Source organism: Rosa chinensis, chromosome 2 (genome assembly GCF_002994745.2).
Source record: "Rosa chinensis cultivar Old Blush chromosome 2, RchiOBHm-V2, whole genome shotgun sequence".
NCBI classification, from domain to species: Eukaryota; Viridiplantae; Streptophyta; class Magnoliopsida; order Rosales; family Rosaceae; genus Rosa; species Rosa chinensis.
In genome coordinates, this window is record NC_037089.1 from 12,559,541 (window position 1) to 12,578,353 (window position 18,813).

The 18,813-nt window shown below is 38.9% G+C and overlaps 3 protein-coding genes across 6 annotated transcripts; 1 reads left to right on the forward strand and 2 right to left on the reverse strand.

The window, feature by feature from the left end:
- Positions 1-2,329: 2,329 nt before the first annotated feature.
- On the forward strand, positions 2,330-5,068 carry LOC112189057 (AAA-ATPase At2g18193). 4 transcript variants are annotated; one of them, XM_024328321.2, is made up of 3 exons: positions 2,330-3,440; positions 3,524-3,616; positions 4,487-5,068. In XM_024328321.2, exons 1-3 carry the CDS (start codon positions 2,478-2,480, stop codon positions 4,901-4,903), a joined length of 1,473 nt encoding a protein of 490 aa, XP_024184089.1. In that variant the 5' UTR covers positions 2,330-2,477; the 3' UTR covers positions 4,904-5,068. The 4 variants fall into 4 exon arrangements, with proteins under 4 accessions (XP_024184089.1, XP_024184090.1, XP_024184091.1 ...); XM_024328322.2 differs by having other exon boundaries at positions 2,331-3,440; positions 3,527-3,616; XM_024328323.2 differs by lacking the exon at positions 4,487-5,068 and having other exon boundaries at positions 2,335-3,440; positions 3,524-4,320.
- A 26-nt stretch (positions 5,069-5,094) lies between these two features.
- On the reverse strand, positions 5,095-9,813 carry LOC112189056 (disease resistance RPP13-like protein 4). Its single transcript, XM_024328320.2, has 2 exons — positions 9,551-9,813; positions 5,095-7,824 (listed from the first exon to the last, which is right to left on the reverse strand). The coding sequence occupies exon 2, from the start codon at positions 7,811-7,813 to the stop codon at positions 5,288-5,290; it is 2,526 nt and encodes an 841-aa protein (XP_024184088.1). The 5' UTR covers positions 7,814-7,824; positions 9,551-9,813; the 3' UTR covers positions 5,095-5,287.
- Positions 9,814-10,359: 546 nt separating this feature from the next.
- LOC112187210 lies at positions 10,360-16,155 on the reverse strand. Its single transcript, XM_024325905.2, has 4 exons — positions 15,016-16,155; positions 14,252-14,855; positions 11,182-12,203; positions 10,360-10,989 (listed from the first exon to the last, which is right to left on the reverse strand). Exons 1-4 carry the CDS (start codon positions 16,054-16,056, stop codon positions 10,522-10,524), a joined length of 3,135 nt encoding a protein of 1,044 aa, XP_024181673.2. The 5' UTR covers positions 16,057-16,155; the 3' UTR covers positions 10,360-10,521.
- Positions 16,156-18,813: the final 2,658 nt, after the last annotated feature.

The window sequence follows — 18,813 nt, forward strand, 5'->3', positions numbered from 1 at the left end:
TAATCATGGAACATCTTTGTCGGAGCAAAGTATGGTGGGATGTGCCTCCTCCATTTGTCTTTTCATTTTATGAGAGTGATGGTTTGGGTCTTTCACCTTTTAGATTTCGTTAACTTGTTCGTTTTTGTTTGTTTATTCCTGAAGTGTTGGTTAGATCTGACGCGGGCGGAAGTAACCCTAAGTTTACAAGCAATAAACCTAAAACAAAGATTCTGGAGTCCACCAGAGATAAAAGAGAAAACTCTCAATTTTGATTGATAATATAATAAAAGATCGTTCTGCAGCCGTTTAAGGTTGCTTATATATGGGAAAGAAACCCTAGGGCGACTAACAATGAAACCCTAAAGCCCACGGATTAAAACAAAACAAATCCAAAATAAACTAGAAAACCTAAAATAAAAAGAATGTAAAACTAGCCTAAAAATATGAAATCACGAATCGGATAATTAAGACGATAAATTTTGGCCTAAATCTGATAGGGCTCACTAAAGTGAGTCTTGAAGAACTCGTCGTTCCCATTCTGGAAAGCTATCATGGGTCTCAAACGGATATTCTGGCCAAAAGTTAGTCAAATCTGATTCAAAATCAAAACCTGACTTTTTGTACGAGTAACTCGAAAGTCCAAAACCAAATCTTCTTGAATATTCCAGCGGCTAATAATCTCATTATGAGTGAGTTCCCTATTTTCCAATCACTCTTCTTAATTCTACGCCGCTTCTTTGCTTTTATAGTTTTCTGGCTAAATTGGGCGCATTCTCGTCCTACATCAAGATCCCCCTCCGTTGTCATTCACATTTTTTTTGGATTAATAAATTGGAGTGTTAGAGAGGTTGCTCCTCTACTATCACTCATTTCATCAAAAGAAAAAAAAAATCAGTAATCCCATTTCTAAATTTTCGCATCAATTTTGCAAACATTCAGAACATAAGTAATTGCAAGGATGTCAACCAAACACATTAGGCTATGATTTATCTCATTCTCTGTGTTCTGCGTTTGAGTACAGAATCATTTACAAAACAATAGAGTGGATACGAGAGGGAGAAGGAGGCCGTTTAATCTTAATGTGATCATCTAAGGTTTTGAAGCTCACCCGAGACTGATCTGCATCCGCCAGAACCCCAGGACCAGAGGTGCTGGGATGCTTGTGTATACCTTGAGGTTCCACTGTGTATCGGCTAATTCCCATGAACCGGAGGTACTATTTTTTTGAAGCAAAAAAATCATAAATTTTTTATTTTGTTTGAGACTGTTGAATAGAATGTGAGATTGGAGCCTCCCATGTGAAACTGCTAGCCTCTCCTACCATTTTCATGTGAACTGCTGGAAGGAGATGTTCCCACCAAACTTGGGCTAATTCTAATAGTCCTCAGAACACTTCATATTTTTTCTTGAAGGTTATTATTGAGTTTTACCGAATATCGCATTTGAATCCATGACTTGTGCCGTATAAAGATTTATCACCACCGACAGATATCAAACTATAATTGAAGAGACAAATGGGACCTATATGATGTAATATATAGATGTAATATTCCTTATACCAAATTATTAATCAATTATATCAAAGTGATAAGTGGGACCATATGGTACAACCGTACAATTCGTCTCTTTCTTCAGTTTTGCAATGTTCCAAACTTTTTTCACCTTCCGATTTATTTGATAGTCTATCAAATTTTGAGAGTAAAAATTTTACGACCTAACTTTTTTTTTAAGGCATTAATTTACGATTTTAACTAAGTTACACTTTAAAGAGAGGGAAAATATTAGTAACCATGTGGTATGAAAATCGTCACGGCAGAAGGAGAAGAGTGATGGATAAAAGTGGATTATAGATATTTTGTTTATTTAATTGTATTTTATCACAGTCGGCTTTTATAATTAGGTTGATTTTTTAAAGTTTTTCTTTAGTTTTTTAGAGTTATTGAAATATTTTATTTTAATTGACAGAATTTATTAAATAATAGGATAAATAAAAAAGGAAATGAAAAAATATTGTTAATTAACTTTTTTTGCTTTCCGTGGGAATGGAAATAAAAACTTTGCATGAAGTCATGAACTTCCATGCTAAGGCAAAGGAAAAGCAAACCTTATTTTTGCTTTTCCGTGGGAATCGAAATAAAAACTTTGCATGAAGTCATGAACTTCCATGCTAAGGCAAAGGAAAAGCAAACCTACACGAAGGTTCAAGGAAATTTCCCTCTGTTTCAGAGAATGCTGCATAATTGAGCCAGTTGACTTGGGGTCTTTGTAGAAAATGAATCGCGAGGGAATTACCATATAATTGCCTCTCTGAAACTGAAATGAAGTACGTGGCTAAATGCCAAAATGCATCACACGTACGGACAAGGATGGTTTAATAAATTAAGAGACAATGGTGCTCACTAGTCACTATAGCTATAAATCAAGCACATCACTCAGTCGGTTGCATTGTCTCAAAACCTGAATATTCGGAGAACTATAATCCCAGTAACTTCAAAATGTATCCTCTGAATCTCAGAGAGATGCCCACAACAGCATCGTCCTTGTTCTCCGCCTATGCTTCCTTCACTGCACTCATCATGTTGGTCAAGTCCATGGCGGACCAACTCATGTCACTCATCCCTCCTCCACTCCGCTCATACTTGTCCTCAATCCTCCACCACTTCTATGCCCCTCGCTCCGCTGACCTCACTCTCATCGTGGACGAGAAGTGTGGTCATATGATAAACCAAGTCTATGAAGCCGTGGAGGTCTACCTCAAGACCAAGATCAGTCCACTCAACGAGCGTCTGCGAGTGAGCAGAACACCCGGACAGAAAACTCTCAGCATTACCATCGACAGAAACGAAGAGATCATCGACTACTTCGACAACATCACACTAAAGTGGCGTTATGTGTGCACTGAAGCAAAAAAAGGTGGGGGTGGACCGGGTGGTGACAAGGAAAAGCGCAAGTTTGAGCTTACTTTCAACAAGAAACACAAGGTCGAGGTGATAGACTCGTACCTACACAATGTGTTGGATCGGGCTGATGCACTTAGACAAGAGGAAAAGGTCCTCAAGCTTGCTTCCCAAAATTCGGGTAGTTCCATAGATCTCCAGCACCCTTCAACTTTTGACACACTGGCTATGGACCCCAAGCTCAAGAGAATGATTATCGAGGATTTGGACAGGTTCTTGAGGAGGAAGGAGTTTTACAAGAAGGTTGGCAAGGCTTGGAAAAGAGGTTACTTGTTGTATGGTCCACCTGGTACTGGAAAATCAAGCTTGATTGCAGCCATGGCTAATTATCTCAAGTTTGATGTCCATGATTTGGACCTCAGTAGAATTTTCAACAACAGTGAATTGAGGAGGATTCTGCTGTCTTCTTCAAATCGTTCTATTTTGGTCATTGAGGACATTGATTGCAGCGTGCAAATAGAGAACCGGAAAGAGGAGAAAAGTCGACAATCTAATACCAATGTAAGTACTTAACCTACTAATCACTTTTTTATATATTTGATTTCTAATGAATATATGGGTATTGGAATTGTGTTTGATAATGGCAGTTTACTCTCTCGGGCCTACTGAACTTCATAGATGGTCTGTGGTCAAGCAGCGGTGATGGGAGAATCATTGTGTTCACCACCAACCATAAGGACAAACTAGACCCTGCATTGTTGCGTCCCGGTCGAATGGATGTGCACATTCACATGTCGCATTGCACTGCGAGCGGGTTCAGAATCTTGGCCTCTAACTACCTCGGCATTCAAGAAAGCAACCCTCATAACCTTTGCGGAGAAATTGAAGGCTTAATAGAGAGCACTGAGGTAACCCCTGCAGAGGTTGCTGAGGAGCTCTTGAAGAGTGATGATGCTGATGTTGTTCTTGAAGGACTTGTTGATTTCCTGAAAAGAAAGAAGGAAGAGAACAATAAAATTGGTGATGAAGGAACTCAAGTACACGTTGATAAGTCATGCCCATTGACCATGACTCATCACACTTAGCTGAAATAGGATTACTCATTGGGACTCATCACAGCAAAGCATGAGATTTCTCTCATTTTCAAAAAAAAAAAAAAGCATGAGATTTCTTTAGATAAGTCATGGTCTTAGGGATAATCCAATTCTGATAAAGGTTTAATTAATTCATTTGGCTGGCCATGCACTGTGCCCAAGTATACTTGGTGGCCAAGTTTGGTGATTCTAGTCATTCTACAAGTGTAGGTTGTTATTGCCAAGTGACAAGTATACAAAAATTTTCAGTACTCAACTTAATTATAATTATGAGATGAGAATGTGACAATTAAAGAATAAAAATAGGACGATTTTAGATCATATTTATTTTTTTGTAAGGTTTTGACATGCCAACTAATTCTAATCTATATTGAGATAAAAAAAAAAAGTGAAATTAAAACATTTCGGACTAGTGTAAAAATGAGATTCGAAAAAATATGAACTTCAAGAATAATGGAGATTTTTCAAAAAGCAATATTTAATTCTCGTCTTGTCATCAATTCTGAGTTTCAGGACAAACTAGACCCTGCATTGTTGCGTCCCGGTCGAATGGATGTGCACATTCACATGTCGTATTGCACTGCGAGCGGGTTCAGAATCTTGGCCTCTAACTACCTCGGCATTCAAGATAGCAACCCTCATAACCTTTGCGGAGAAATTGAAGGCTTAATAGAGAGCACTGAGGTAACCCCTGCAGAGGTTGCTGAGGAGCTCTTGACGAGTGACGATGCTGATGTTGTTCTTGAAGGACTTGTTGATTTCCTGAAAAGAAAGAAGGAAGAGAACAATAAAATTGGTGATGAAGGAACTCAAGGAGCTGATCAAGATGCAGAAAAAGGGATCTCATCCGGTTGCGATAACTGCGATGATGGAAGTGGAGAAGAATGCGACGATGGAAGTGGTTCAGAATCTTCTCTTGAAAATAATTGAGTATGACAGCCTCTCTTCCCCTGGTCTCATGAATGTTTAGGCTGGGTACTGTAGTCTTTCTGATGTAACAGATCTTATGTATGGCGAGAGCAAACATAATGGACATCAGGGATTTCTAATATGTATGTTTACTTGGTTAGATCAAGAATTTCGATCCTTTTCATTTATCTGAATCGAACAAGCCTGCAACATGGTATTGCAAACTGCAAATGAAAATCTATATAGATGAATAGTAATATACATTTAATACAATCTGACAAATCAAATAATGACAACAATATTGCAACATCTGCCATGGCTTATGTGTACATTTTACCAAGGGAATTGATAAAATTCCAGAGACATGCTAAAATTCAACAGTAGGACATGTATTCTGTAATCTTCCTACTTCCAGACACCACCTCTAAACCCAATATCCTCTATGGGAAAAGACACCAACTCAGGGCACCAACTTACAGTGACAACTCTTAATGATGGCATGACGTGTTGAACCTTCACCCATTCTTCTTGCAAGTCCGAGAGAGATTCCAGCATTAAGCCCTCAATTTTCCAAACACTATTGTCATCTCCCCAAAACCTTTCGTTCATCTTTGCAAGATTGCCCGATGATATTGAAAGATACCTCAACATAGGAAGTGAGATGGGATTGAGCCAGATAGGACTCATCTTCCCTGGATAAAACTTTAGACTTAGCTCATGGAGCTGTTGAGGAGGAAATAACTTATCCAACTTTGTTATGAGGTCATCACCATGACTATCAAAGCAACTTATTGACAAATGTTGCAGTTCTTGAAGATTTACCAATACATTGACCTCAGTGTCTCCAATCTCATCGGAACAAGTTAGTTGAAGCCCAAGTCTTCTAAGTCGAATCAAATTTCTGAGCTCAGCAATCCGGCAACCTTCTAACTGGCTTGACTTAGCAGGCTTGAATCCCAATAACACCTCAAGATTTGAGAGTCTTCCCAAGCCTTTAGGTAGATATTTGAGTGATCCACAATGACTTACATCGAAGACTCTTAGCTTCTTGAAAGTCACAATACAGGAGGGGAGTATCTTCAAGTTTTGACAATAGCTGGCATCCAAAATCTGAAGGTTGCTAAGCTTCTCAAGTGAATGTGGAAGTTGAACCAATGGATGTGTGTTACTTACGCTAAGGTAAGTCAAGTGTTGAAGAAAACCAATCTGATTTAAAATACTTGAGAGAGGTGTATCAAAGATTGACCTGGAAAGATCCATTACTCGTAAGTATTGAGACTGACAAAACTTCGTGCCACTATTGGAAGAAATCTTGTTCACTTCTGCGGTCTTAGTTGTAGATAGCAATGCTCGCAATTTATGGTTCGCCTTCTGAACCGTGCTAGTTGTAATACCCAAATGGCGGCAATTTGTGTCATCTGGCTTGAAAAATGCATCATCTTCTGCCATAGTTATCACCACATCCCGAACCATATCATGAACTTTACATGCGGAGATTGTTCCATGATAGGTCTTGTCCACCACTTCTAGCAAGCACCGATTTGTTAGCCCAGAGAAACAATCTTCCCCAGCTTCAACTGCTGATCGACCATTTCTGAGAGGAATAAAACCTTCTCCAATCCACCAATGCACCAATTGATCTTTGGTTATGATGCAATCTTCTGGATAAAGAGACAAACAAAGGAAACATGACTTCAGATATGATGGAAGTTCATCATAACTCAGTTGTAGAGAAGCCATAACCGAGTTATCATTTTCTGCCAACTCATCACGAAAATGGTTAGCAATTCGCCTCCATTCATGATACCTTAATGGTTTGCATAACATTATTCCTCCAACTGCCTTGATTGCTAATGGTAGGCCCTTACACTTTTCAACGATTTCCTTTCCAACATCTTCTAGTTCTGAATGCATACACTCACCTCCACTAGCTGCAAAAGCAACATTTCTAAATAAGAGCCAACTATCATCTCTGTTAAGGCATTTGGGCCAATGTAATCTTTCTTCCTTCACTCTCATCTTCTGTGCAACCTCCTCTATCCTTGTCGTAATAATTATGCTGCTTCCATTTCCTTTAGGCAGTCCTTCATAAATCCTCAGCCACCAAGTGACATCTAAGCTCCACACGTCATCCATTACAATCAAATATCTCTTGCCTAAGAGATACTCATGTATTTTCTTCATTAACTCACCTTTATCATCTCCTACGCTGGCATCTCCCAAGTTTCGCAACATGCTTCTCATGATTTGTTCTTCTGTAAATGTTTGAGAAACAGATACCCAAATTCTTCTTTCAAAGTGCTCCTCAACACTCCTGTCATTAAATACTTTTTGGGCAATTGTGGTCTTCCCCAATCCTCCCATTCCCACTACTCCAATAGATAGTATGTCATTGTTCGCTTCAAACAGCCATTGCTTTAACTTATTCGCATCGCCTTCCAAACCAACAACTTGAGTATGGTCATACACAGGGCTACTCCATCTAGGCATTAGTTCATTTTGTGCATCAATTGGCTCTAGTTGGCTTAGAAGTGGAACTCCAAGATAGGATGAAATGTTCTGTTTAATGTTGGCAATCTTCTTATTGATTTCTCCGAGGCTCTTTCCGGTCTGATACTGGAACCGAAGTCTTGAAGGGTAGATGCACATTAGCCAACCACTGGAAATTGGAACATCATCACTCGAGTGAAGTTGACAATCTGCTAGTATGTCTTCAGCTTGGTAAATCAGTTCTCGCAAATTAGCCATAATGCTGCGAACAGTCTGATTCTTTCTCTTGAGTCTCCCAGCATCTTTGAGAAAGCTTTGCATCAGTAGAAGCTCATTTTGTAGTGTTTCAAAATGGTCCCTGAATTCACTAAAAATGCGGCTCTCTTCTGATAAAGCTCCTAGCAGTTTCTCCAAGAATACAGTTACTACAGCATCCACCATCTTGCACAAATCTAATAAGCAAATCAACAGAAAAAGGATGTCATAAATTTTCAACATCTGGCATATAGACTCATTTAACATACTATCAATTGTTGAGTCTTCGCATTTTAGTTGGTGTTTGTTGCATTTATAAGACCTAGGAAGTTGAAGAGAAGACTTCTCCATATTGCATAAAGATTTGAGTACATGAGGCTTATAATTATAAAGAACTCAAGACGAACAATCACAATATTTAGCCAATTACCCAGGAACTAAGCTAAGCAAACATTAATTCCTACTTTCCTAGAATCAATCTAGCTGAATACATGCATCATAGCCAACTCTATAGTCACCCTATTTGAGTATCAAATTAAGCTCCTACTCCAACATGAATGTTTCCAAATCCCCTGACCCCTTGATCCTTATAAAAAGCATATTTTTCAAAATTGGTAACAAAAAAGAGGCCAAAGCTTTGCACAATAGAGAGCAAGGCCAGTGACAGTGAGAGACTGGGGAGGGAGGGAGAGAGATGCAAGTTGATGTTCGGTGCCTAGAAAGTAATGCATGATCAACACCACAAGGAAGCACACTCAATTAATCTTTTGATTCTGAATCACCAAAGAAGAAGGAATCTGTTCACTCTAACAGTGGATCAACTTATCCTAAGCAAAGTGTGAAACTGCAAAAACAATGCATCTCTGCAGGGAAGGGAACAAAGCAAATGGCAATGCATTTGTTGGTGATATCAAGCAGAAGATCACTTCAAAGGTCTTTGGCACAAAATCATAATCTAAGGCACAAAATTAGTCAACTTGATGAAGAAGAGTGTGCAGCGGACATGGAATTGGATGTGAAAACAAAACTCCTTCAAATATGTAGAAACAAAAATTCTTTTACCAACTGCAAATGCAAACTACCAATATTTTCAACCTTGATAAAGTGGCATAGTAATGGTAAAAGCTGTATCATGAAACAAAATGACTATATGCCGGAAGCATATCATTTAACAATATAAAACTAATACAGCGACCAGATAGGGTTAACAGACCAGTGTCAAAGGCATAGATGTAGGATTCAATCTGTAGCATATATACTCAATCAGTCTCAAGCAGGTAGATTAAATTAGCCGGAATTCTCATCCAGCCTAAATATTAATACAACTAGTGGCACATTTGTGCCTGAAGTATTACCAACAAATCACCACAACACTACACAGATGGGGGAAAAAACATTTAGTTTCTGTTATTTTAGACATCCTGTTCTGATCATTAAACACGTAATTATTTATCAAGGAACCAAATTCTGGCCAATAATAAACTAGTTAATAACCTCAATTGTGACAAAAAAAGAACCCAGATGGCTTAGCAGAAAAAGAGTGGAACTGAAGCAATCACAACTTGTTTGAAGGAAAGAAAATGTGAACTACTCCAAATAAACAGAAAAATAGTCAAACAGATGGGTAGCTACTGCATCATTTGCAAACAAATATGAAAAACAAACTAAACCAGATTGAAAGGGAAAATGACTTTAACCCAAACAAATGGAAACCATTTCAGAAGGCATAATGGAGAGGCCACTCCACCCACCAATTTCCAAGTAAATTCATCAAAAATTAACCATTCAACTCCAAATTCAGAAGCAAAATTCTCAGTATAAACATATAAGGTATCACATGTATTGATGCTCCCAATTTCATTGATTGACAAAATCCAATAAAATCAAAATTATAGGATTGAGTTTGGGGCAAGTAGAACTTACATGAATTGGGTTTTGTATGACTGTTTAGTTGCCAACTTTTGATGCGGATGAGAGTATGATCGATCACATAGACATTTACAACAGCACCCTGTAAATCTTTAGAAAGCAAGCTTAGTTCAAGTGGAAGAGAAAGGCAGGTTTATAATCCAGAGGCTCAGAATGGAATTTAGTCAATTTACTAAACCATCCTTGTCTATGTGACCAATATAGCCAATGTTGGTTCGTTTCAGAAAGGCAACATGGTAATTCTCTCACAACTAGCTTAGAGAAGAGCCAAGTCAACTGGGCGTGTTTGAGAAGGGAGCTTAACGCGGTTTGAGCTTAAACCAATCATGCAGCATTTTCTGAAATTGAGCAGAAATTTCCATGAATCCTACATTGTTGACAAAAGTCTCTCCTTTTTATGATAAGTCTCTTCTTCTTGTATTTATCATAAAGACCATTTTTTAGGGTGTCCTGAGCAAACTATGGAAATTAACAAAGTTTCCTGCTAACCTTTCACTAATTTTTTTGAGATGAAACCTTTCACTAATTAAGATTGAATTAATTAAAGCTAAATGTTCTACACTAGCAAGACTTTTCCAGCATCACCATTTCTACACAGACTATTCATCAAAGCTTTGTATTACACATTCAAGGTTTCATTTGTTACTAGATTTTAAAGCATAAAGAAGAATCCTGTACGTTTGAAATAAGAAATAGGCCACTATGATTGAAAGTGAAGGAAGAACACCAGCATGATTTTTAATAAGCTAATAAACTGACATATATAAGCAAGAAATTCGAATTCGATTAAAGATGACACGCAAAAGATGCCTACACATATTAGTTTGTAGTTTGATAGTAAATAAGTTACCCTAAAACAGAACAGTTTGATTGTTCAGAATCACAGCTTGTTCAAATTCTACAAAAGTTCCTATAGAAACATACTTGCAGATCCAACCTTTAGTAGTCACTCTGCTTCTATTAATTCAGCTCAACATGTTTTGATTGTCACCATTAACATTTGGCTCGGTTTTCTGCCTCTTTACATATTGAATCTCAATTTTGTTACTCGCCTCCTCCTTTGCTTCATTTCTCTCAACTTTTTTTCTCTTGAGCAAGCTCACTAGTCCTTCAAGAGCAACATCAGCATCATCGATCCTCATTAGCTCCTCAGCAACCTCTGCAGGAGTGACCTCACTGCTTTCAATTAGTCCTTCAATTTCGCCACAAAGCCTGTGACGGTTGCTGCGATGAATGCCAAGATAGTTCGAAGCAAGTGTGTTAAAACCCCCTGCAGTGCAATAGGACATGTTAATGTGCATGTCCATTCGCCCTGGACGCAGCAATGCCGGGTCAAGCCGATCCTTATGGTTTGTTGTGAACACTATGATCCTCTCATCACCACAACTCGACCACAAACCATCAATAAAGTTCAACAACCCCGAAAGCGTCAACTGCAAATCATCAAACACGTTTTAGCTAGACAGAACTAGAAATGGACACGTTTTGAAAGTAAAGATCACATCTTTAGTACATAAAAATAAATCAAGATCTCATCTTCAACATAACACAAGCACATTGTAAGCGCAACAAATGACCAAATTATGGAGAAATGATCACATCTTTAAGACGAGAATAACGCTCACCATCTTTTTGGACTTATTACTCTGAAAAGCACCCTCCTCTGCCTCTCTGTTTTGGATTTCCACAGAGCAATCAATATCCTCTATCACCAATATAGACCGATTCGACGTAGACAGCAAGGCCTTCCTCAACTCAGTGTTGCTGGAAATGCTGCTCAGCTCCAAATCATAGATACTAAAATTCAAATAGTTCGCCATTGCCGCAATCAAGCTCGATTTCCCGGTCCCCGGAGGACCATAAAGCAAGTAGCCCCTCTTCCAAGCCTTCCCCACCTTCTTGTAAAACTCTTTCCTCCTCACAAACCTGTCCAAATCTTCAATAATCCTCTTCTTCATCTCCGGCTCCATCGCCACTGTGTCAAAGGTGGAGGGGTGCTCCAGATTAATGGACTTCCACAACCCCGAACCGCGAGAGTTCTCATCGCGGTCGAGGGTGAAGAGCTTCAAAAATTGCTCCTCTTCCTTAATGGCCTTGGCCTTAGCTAACACATATGGCAAGTAACACTCCATCACTTTCTCCTTGTGCTTTCTGTGGAAGCTCAGGTCGTAGTGACGCTTATCATAAGAGTAATGTCCACCATTTTTGGGCTCTACACACACAAATTTCCACTTGAGCTTCATGTTCTCGAATGTGTCCACTAGCTCTTGGTTTTTATCAATGGCGGAGCTGATGGCCTTTTGCTTAGGAGTTTTGCTGACCCTGAGACGTTCTGTGAGAGGACTGATCTTGGCCCGGAGATAGAGCTCCGCCGCGTCAAAGACTTCATTCCGGGCGATGATGCCATCGTACTCTTCGATGACGACAGTCAAGGTGGTGGAGAGAGGGGTGAATAGGTGCCTGAGGGATGAGGAAATGTAGGTTCGGAGCAGCCCTGGGATGAGCTGGTCCGTTATGGAACGGACCAGCATCATTGAGGCAGCAAATGAGGCGTAGGCCGAGAACATAGTCGAGGCTGTGGTGGGCATAGCTGTGGGATTGGAAGCAAACATTGTGCTAGGATTGCTGAGAAAATGAGGGTGGAGGTCTTAAACTCTTGATTTTGAAGCAATATTATTGTGATGTGTGTGTTGTAGAGACCAGTTGGGAGCAGTTGGGTGTATTCAGTTTTTGGGTATGAGACCAAGTTATTATTGATTCCAAGCAATGAAGATGGTATGCAAATATGGGAAGGCCAACTGTAAAAGCCTGCTACCTCTGTGTGACTCTGGCATTGTAAAATAAAAATGTGATCTTTTCTCCATCATTTTTACCACATGCTGAAGAAGTACAGTGACCAGTTGGGAGCAGTTGGGTGTATTCAGTTTTATGAGACCATGTTATTATTGATTCCAAGCAATGAAGATGGTATGCAAATATGGGAAGGCCAACTGTAAAAGCCTGCAAACTCTGTGTGACTCTGGCTTTGTAAAATAAAAATGTGATCTTTTCTCCATCATTTTTACCACATGCTGAAGAAGTACAGTGGATACTAGTTTGGGCAGGAACTCTTCATGCTTATATTATTTAGTAGGGTAATTTTGTAACTGTATTCTGATAAATCTATACATAAATAAACACAGATGGCTTGAAACTCTCAAAGTCATCATCTTTGCCTCTGCATGCATTTCTCTTTTCCTGTATTTCAATCTGTATAAACCCAGAATCCTTAGTTGATTCAATTTCTTCCTAATGTGTTTGTTTATGTCAGTCAAGCCCTTGCCTTTGTGGTTTCGTTGTTCTAATTCCCTATGTTTAAGGAGGTTGTCATGACTTGCTCAACTGTGTATTTGGGATAGATTTGTAGGGTAGCAGCAATTCCCAAAACTTGCCAGTTCATTTCGAAGTGATGAAATATTTCTCTCTTGGTACTTTTGCAAATTCACTGCAAATTACAGTTTATTTGTATAGTGGGATTACTTGTTACTATCAGTGATTTTTTGATAGGAGATAAATGGATTACAAACTTCGATCAGAACCAAAGTCTTATTGCACCTCAGTAAAAATATAGAGCTCCCTTCAACATTAAGAGATAAATGGAAGCCTCTGTAACCTATTTGCTTCTGCACAACTCAGCATTTCAGTACATATTTGTCACTGAGGTCAAATGAGGGATGGAGGTCCCAGGTTTCAAAGCAATATTGTGATGTCTTGCAGAGAACAGTGGGGAGAAGTTGGGTAAAAGCACTTTTTGGGTATGAGATCAAGTTATTATTGATTCCAAGCAAAGATGGTATGCAAATATGGAAAGGCCAACTGTAGAAGCCTGCAACCTCTTTGTGACTGGCTCTGTTAGAAAAAAAATAGTAATAATAATTAAGTGTGATCTTTACTCCATAATTCATGGTCATGTTACCACATTAAATTCTCTTGACCAAACATGATCAGTACAGTGAACATAAGAACAGAGAAGACTTATTTACAGATAGGAGATTAGGTATTTAGGAGAGGCATGGATAACAGATTATCAATACTACAAGATATCAAAATTTATAAATGAGATTAAGATATCAATAAATTATGACAACACAAAGTAAGTTCTCTGTCATGACAAACTTCCTACATGTGATAGATTACTTAAGTGAACTGGCTGAATAATGGAGTGGATGATACTTCTGGCGTCTACAACTATCTTCACCCAATCTCTGGGCATAACCATCTTTGAGCCGGTTACTCTTTCTAGACTACTACTTAGGTTATTTGAGATTGTCAATATTACAATCCCATTAGCTGAAATGTGTTTCTGAAGTTTATAATCCCTTGACTTGAGCACTCTCCATGGTAAGCAATTGATTAACCACCTTAACAGTGATACATGCATGCCAAGGAAACTGATCTCTAAACATGTAATTCATAAGTAGATGAGACTACAGCAGAACAATTTAACTTGACTAGGAACTCCGGCTGCTAGACCGACTCTGAAAACCTGTTCTTACTAAATAAACCAAGCTAAGATTAGGTTATTGCGAGTAGAAATTAACTAGATAAGAGTTTCCAGACATTTCAATCCCTAATCAACTCATAAAGATAGCCTACTTGGCATAGCACTTGCCGATGATCAAATTGTGGCTTCTGTCTTCTTCTTCCAACTCTTCTAGCAGTTTGTGTTCACATCCTCATCCCTTTCCTGACTCTCTGTTTTGTTAGTCCCTTCCTCCTTTCCTTTTTCAGTCCCTACCTCCTCTGCTTTCTTAGTGGCTTCCTCATTTCCTTTTTTACTCCCTCCAACCTCTGCTTTATTAGTTCCTTCCTCCTCTCCACTTTTACTCCCTTCCTCCTCTGCTTTCTTCATCCTTTCCTGCTCAGCTTTTTTAGCCTTTTTTGACTTCATTTTATCATCTGCAGCCTTCTTTTCTTTGAGGAATTTGACAAGCCCTTCTAGAACAACATCTGCATCATCACTCTTCATAAGCTCCTCAGCTACAGCTGCAGGGGTGACCTCTGTGCTCTCTATTAAGCTTTCAATTTCTCCAAAGAGGTGATGAGGGCTGCTTTCATGAATGCCAAGGTAGTTAGAGGCTAAGATTCTGAACCCACTTGGGGTGCAATATGACAAGTGAATGTGCAAGTCCATTCGACCAGGACGCAACAATGCAGGGTCTAGTCTCTCCTTGTGATTGGTGGTGAACACAATTATTCGTTCATCGCCGCAGCACGACCACAGACCATCTATGAAGTTCAGTAGACCCGATAGGGTGAACTGCAATTATCATAACACAATCTCAATGCCTATTGACTACAACATATATTACATGACAGTATGCTTAGCAATGCAGATGATTAAGGATAAGAACAATCTATATTTAGGATAATGAATTGATATCTCAAGTTAAAAAGGTATTTGAAGTTTAGGAACTCACCTTGCAGTCCCTGCTTGGATGAGTTGGTGGGATTTTAGAAGGCTGAGCTGATTCCCGATTTTTGATTTGCACACTGCAATCAATGTCCTCCACGACCACAATAGAACGATTTGATGTAGAAAGTAAAACCCTCCTCAATTCAGAGTCGCCGTAAATGCTAGAAAGCTCCAGATCATATATATCAAACTTGAGATAATTTGCCATGGCTGCAATCAAGCTCGATTTTCCAGTACCGGGTGGACCATACAACAAATACCCTCTCTTCCAAGCCTTGCCAACCTTCTTATACAACTCCCTTCTCTTGACGAACCTATCCAAGTCATCTATAATCATCTTCTTGAGTTCTGGATCCATTGCCATCGTCTCGAAAGTTGCAGGGTGCACGAGATCTATGCAACTCTTGGATGGCCCATATTGTTCCCTGCCGGTGCTATGAAGCTTCAGAACCCTTTCCCCTTGTTTAATGGACTCAGCTTGAGCAAGGACATAGGGCATGTAGGAGTCTATCACTTGGGCTCTGTGTTTCCTATCGAAACTTAACTCAAAGCTCCAGTAGTGAGATTCCTCTTCTCCATCATCACCAGGACTAGGAGGCCTGAACTTATTGGGTCTGCACTTCTTTGATGATTTGGCCACGTAGGTCCACCGGAGGTCAATGTCATCGAATGTGTCCTGGACATCTTGGCCTCTTTTCTCAATGGCGAGGCTGACACTCTTCTGCTTGCTCGTCTTGCTCAGTTCGAGTCGCGAATCGGAGGGACTAATCTTGGATCCGAGGTAGACCTCCACCTTGTCGTAGACTTCGTTGGGCGCCATGCCGATGTTCTTGTTGATGACAAGAGTGAGCTTATCGTTTGGGCGAGGTTTGAAGAAGTATTTTCGAAGCTTTGAGTATATGTATGATCGAACCCAGGGGGGAATGAACTCTTTGAGCTCATTGACAACGGTCTGGATCAAGAACTTGAATGCTGTGAAGGAAGCGTAGGCTGAGAAGAGGGAGGACACTGATTTGGGCAAGTGGTTGGGATTGAGAGGAAACATTGTCTTGTCTTGTCTTGTGTTTTGCTTCAGCAATGGTGCTTCTGTTTGTGTTCAGGGAAGAGAAAAATAAGTCTCTGGTCCTCACTAGTGGTTTAATTAATTAATTAATTAATAGGATTAAAGTATCAAAATTTCTTGCCAGTCCAGTCAAGCAGAGGATCTCTGTTTTCTACCAGTGTCAGATATCTTCATGAAGAAGGTAAGGATCCGAAGGTAAAAAACGCCCCTTTGTCCAAAAAGTCTTTGTTCTTCCCAGTAAGATTATTACACGTGTTTCTGTTAGGCTTTCTCTTTGAACTTTTCAACCTTGGAATTATGGAAGCTGAGTTGTATCTTAATATTCCTTTACCGCTTATCAAGAAACAGAATTTATTGATCCTACTTTTTTTTTTTTTTTTTTGATACGGATCCTACTTGGTGTTATGGAGTTTTCAATACTCTGGGATTTGGAAGTTCGGAACACGTCAGATTGTCGGTCACTGATCTGATAGTTCTCGTCTCATTTTGGAACATTATTTCAAAATCGGGAGCACTGTAGAAGTTTTGTCTCTGTTTGGGCTGAGGACCCCTCATTTGTGACATTGGTGGGTGCGAGTTGCTTAATTTGCAAGCAATGTTTTGTAGTGTGTGTGTTGTAGACACCGGTTGGTTGGGAGAAATTGGATGCATTCAGTTTTTTTTTGGGTATATTGAGGATTCCAAGCAATGAAGATGGTAGGGAACTATGGAAGGGGCAACAGTTTGACGAGGAGCTCATAGCTATGATTGAGTGCTCGTGTGACTGCAATTCCATACTTGGATTTCATCGTCAACAAAGTGCTTCATTTACTTATTCCATGCAACCGAAATTGGCTGATCTCTTGTTTTTTGGGTAGAGTAAAGAAAAACTTATCAAACAAAAAAAAAAAAAAATCAACATCAAGAGAGAGATGAGACCAAAATTTCTTATTTAAAAATAATAATAAAAAAAAAAAATTTACCTCTAAAAGTTAGCGTCATCCAATTTCATTACATAATTACAAGAAAATATTTATCGTTTTTCACTCCTTCACTAGCGGTCACATTTGTGGATGTCACTAGGAGTCACATTTGTGGATGCCACATCTGCTAATTATGGGTTGTAGTGGGTCACTATTCCAATCATAATATAACTAACTAACAATTCAATCTATCTTTTATTCTCTACCTAATTTTAGCACTACACTTACCAGTCACTAATGACATACAAATTCTATAGATGACAGCACTTTTCTTTCAAGCTCATGCATGGCATGATCTCTTGCCTCCTTAATCTCTCGTTAACAATTTCTCGAGTGCAACAGATTATTCTAAGATACTTCAATGGAATCGAATGACCAACAACTCTTACATTATCTATACTTTTAAGAGCTCTTACACGTACAAAGCTACATATAAACTAGACATCTTATGTGACTCTAATCTTCTAAACTGAAGACTTCTTTTTTATGTGATGAGACATAGTCACAATCAAAGTTGAAATATATCATGATAAGAATTACTTTTAGTTTTTTTAACGACAAATTTGGACCACATAGAATTGGTAACCTTTTTCTTTTTGCTTCTTATAAAATTGGTAACCTTGTTGGAAATCTTTTGAGGAAGAATGTCAGACACTTTATTTAATAAGCAAAGGTAGCTGTACAATTGTGATCGCCTCTGTGAGACTGTCAAAAACATACATAGCTAACTGTAAAATCTCACTCCACCTACTGAGGGAAGCTCAGGAGAGAGTAATTGGATGATGTAGGACGAGAATGAGTCTGGTTTAGCCGGAAAACTAGAAAAATAAAGAAGAGGCATGGAATCAAGAAGAGTTACTGGAAAATAAGTAATTCACACATAATGAGGTTACTAGCTGCTGCAATATCCAAGAAAATTTGGTTTTGGATTTTTCAGGTTTCTCGTGTGAAAAGTCAGTTTTTGATTTTGAATCAGATTTGACTAACTTTTGGTCAGAATGTCCGTTTGAAACGCATGATACCTTTCCAGAATGGGAACGACAAGATCTTCAAGACTCACTTTAGTGAGCCCTATCAGATTTAAGCCAAAATGTATAGTCTTAATTATCCGATTCGTGATTTAATATTTTTATGTTAGTTTTACATTCTTTTTATTTTAGGTTTTCTAGTTTATTTTGGATTTATTTTGTTTTAATTTGTGGGCTTTAGGGTTTCATTATTAGTCGCCCTAGGGTTTCTTTTCTCATATATAAGCAACCTTAAATGGCTGCAAAACTATCTTTTATCAAATTATCAATCAAAATTGAGAATTTTCTCTTTTATCTCTGGTGGACTCCAGAATCTTTATTTTAGGTTTATTGCTTGTAAACCTAGGGTTACTTCCGCCCGCGTCAGTTGGTATCAAAGCCAGGTTTCACCCGCTTCTTAGCAGACGACGATCCAAGGGAGAAGTTCACTACCACCAACCTCAACGACGCTGGTCGTAGAGTATCTATCAAAGAAAGTTTCGTTGAAGAGGAACATACCAAGGGATTTGCCCTAGGACAACCTCATCAATCTGAAAACAAAAAAAAAAAAAAGGAAAAAAAAGAAAGAAAGAAGAAACATGGAACATTGGATATTCACAAAGCCGGATTACGACGACTTCCGAACTACATGTGTCATCAAAGACAAGGTATGCTCTGTAATAATTGACAGTGGTCTACGAGAGAATTTTGTAGCAAACAAAATTGTGGATTATTTTCAATTGCCGACAGTGAAGCTGAGTGATCCATAC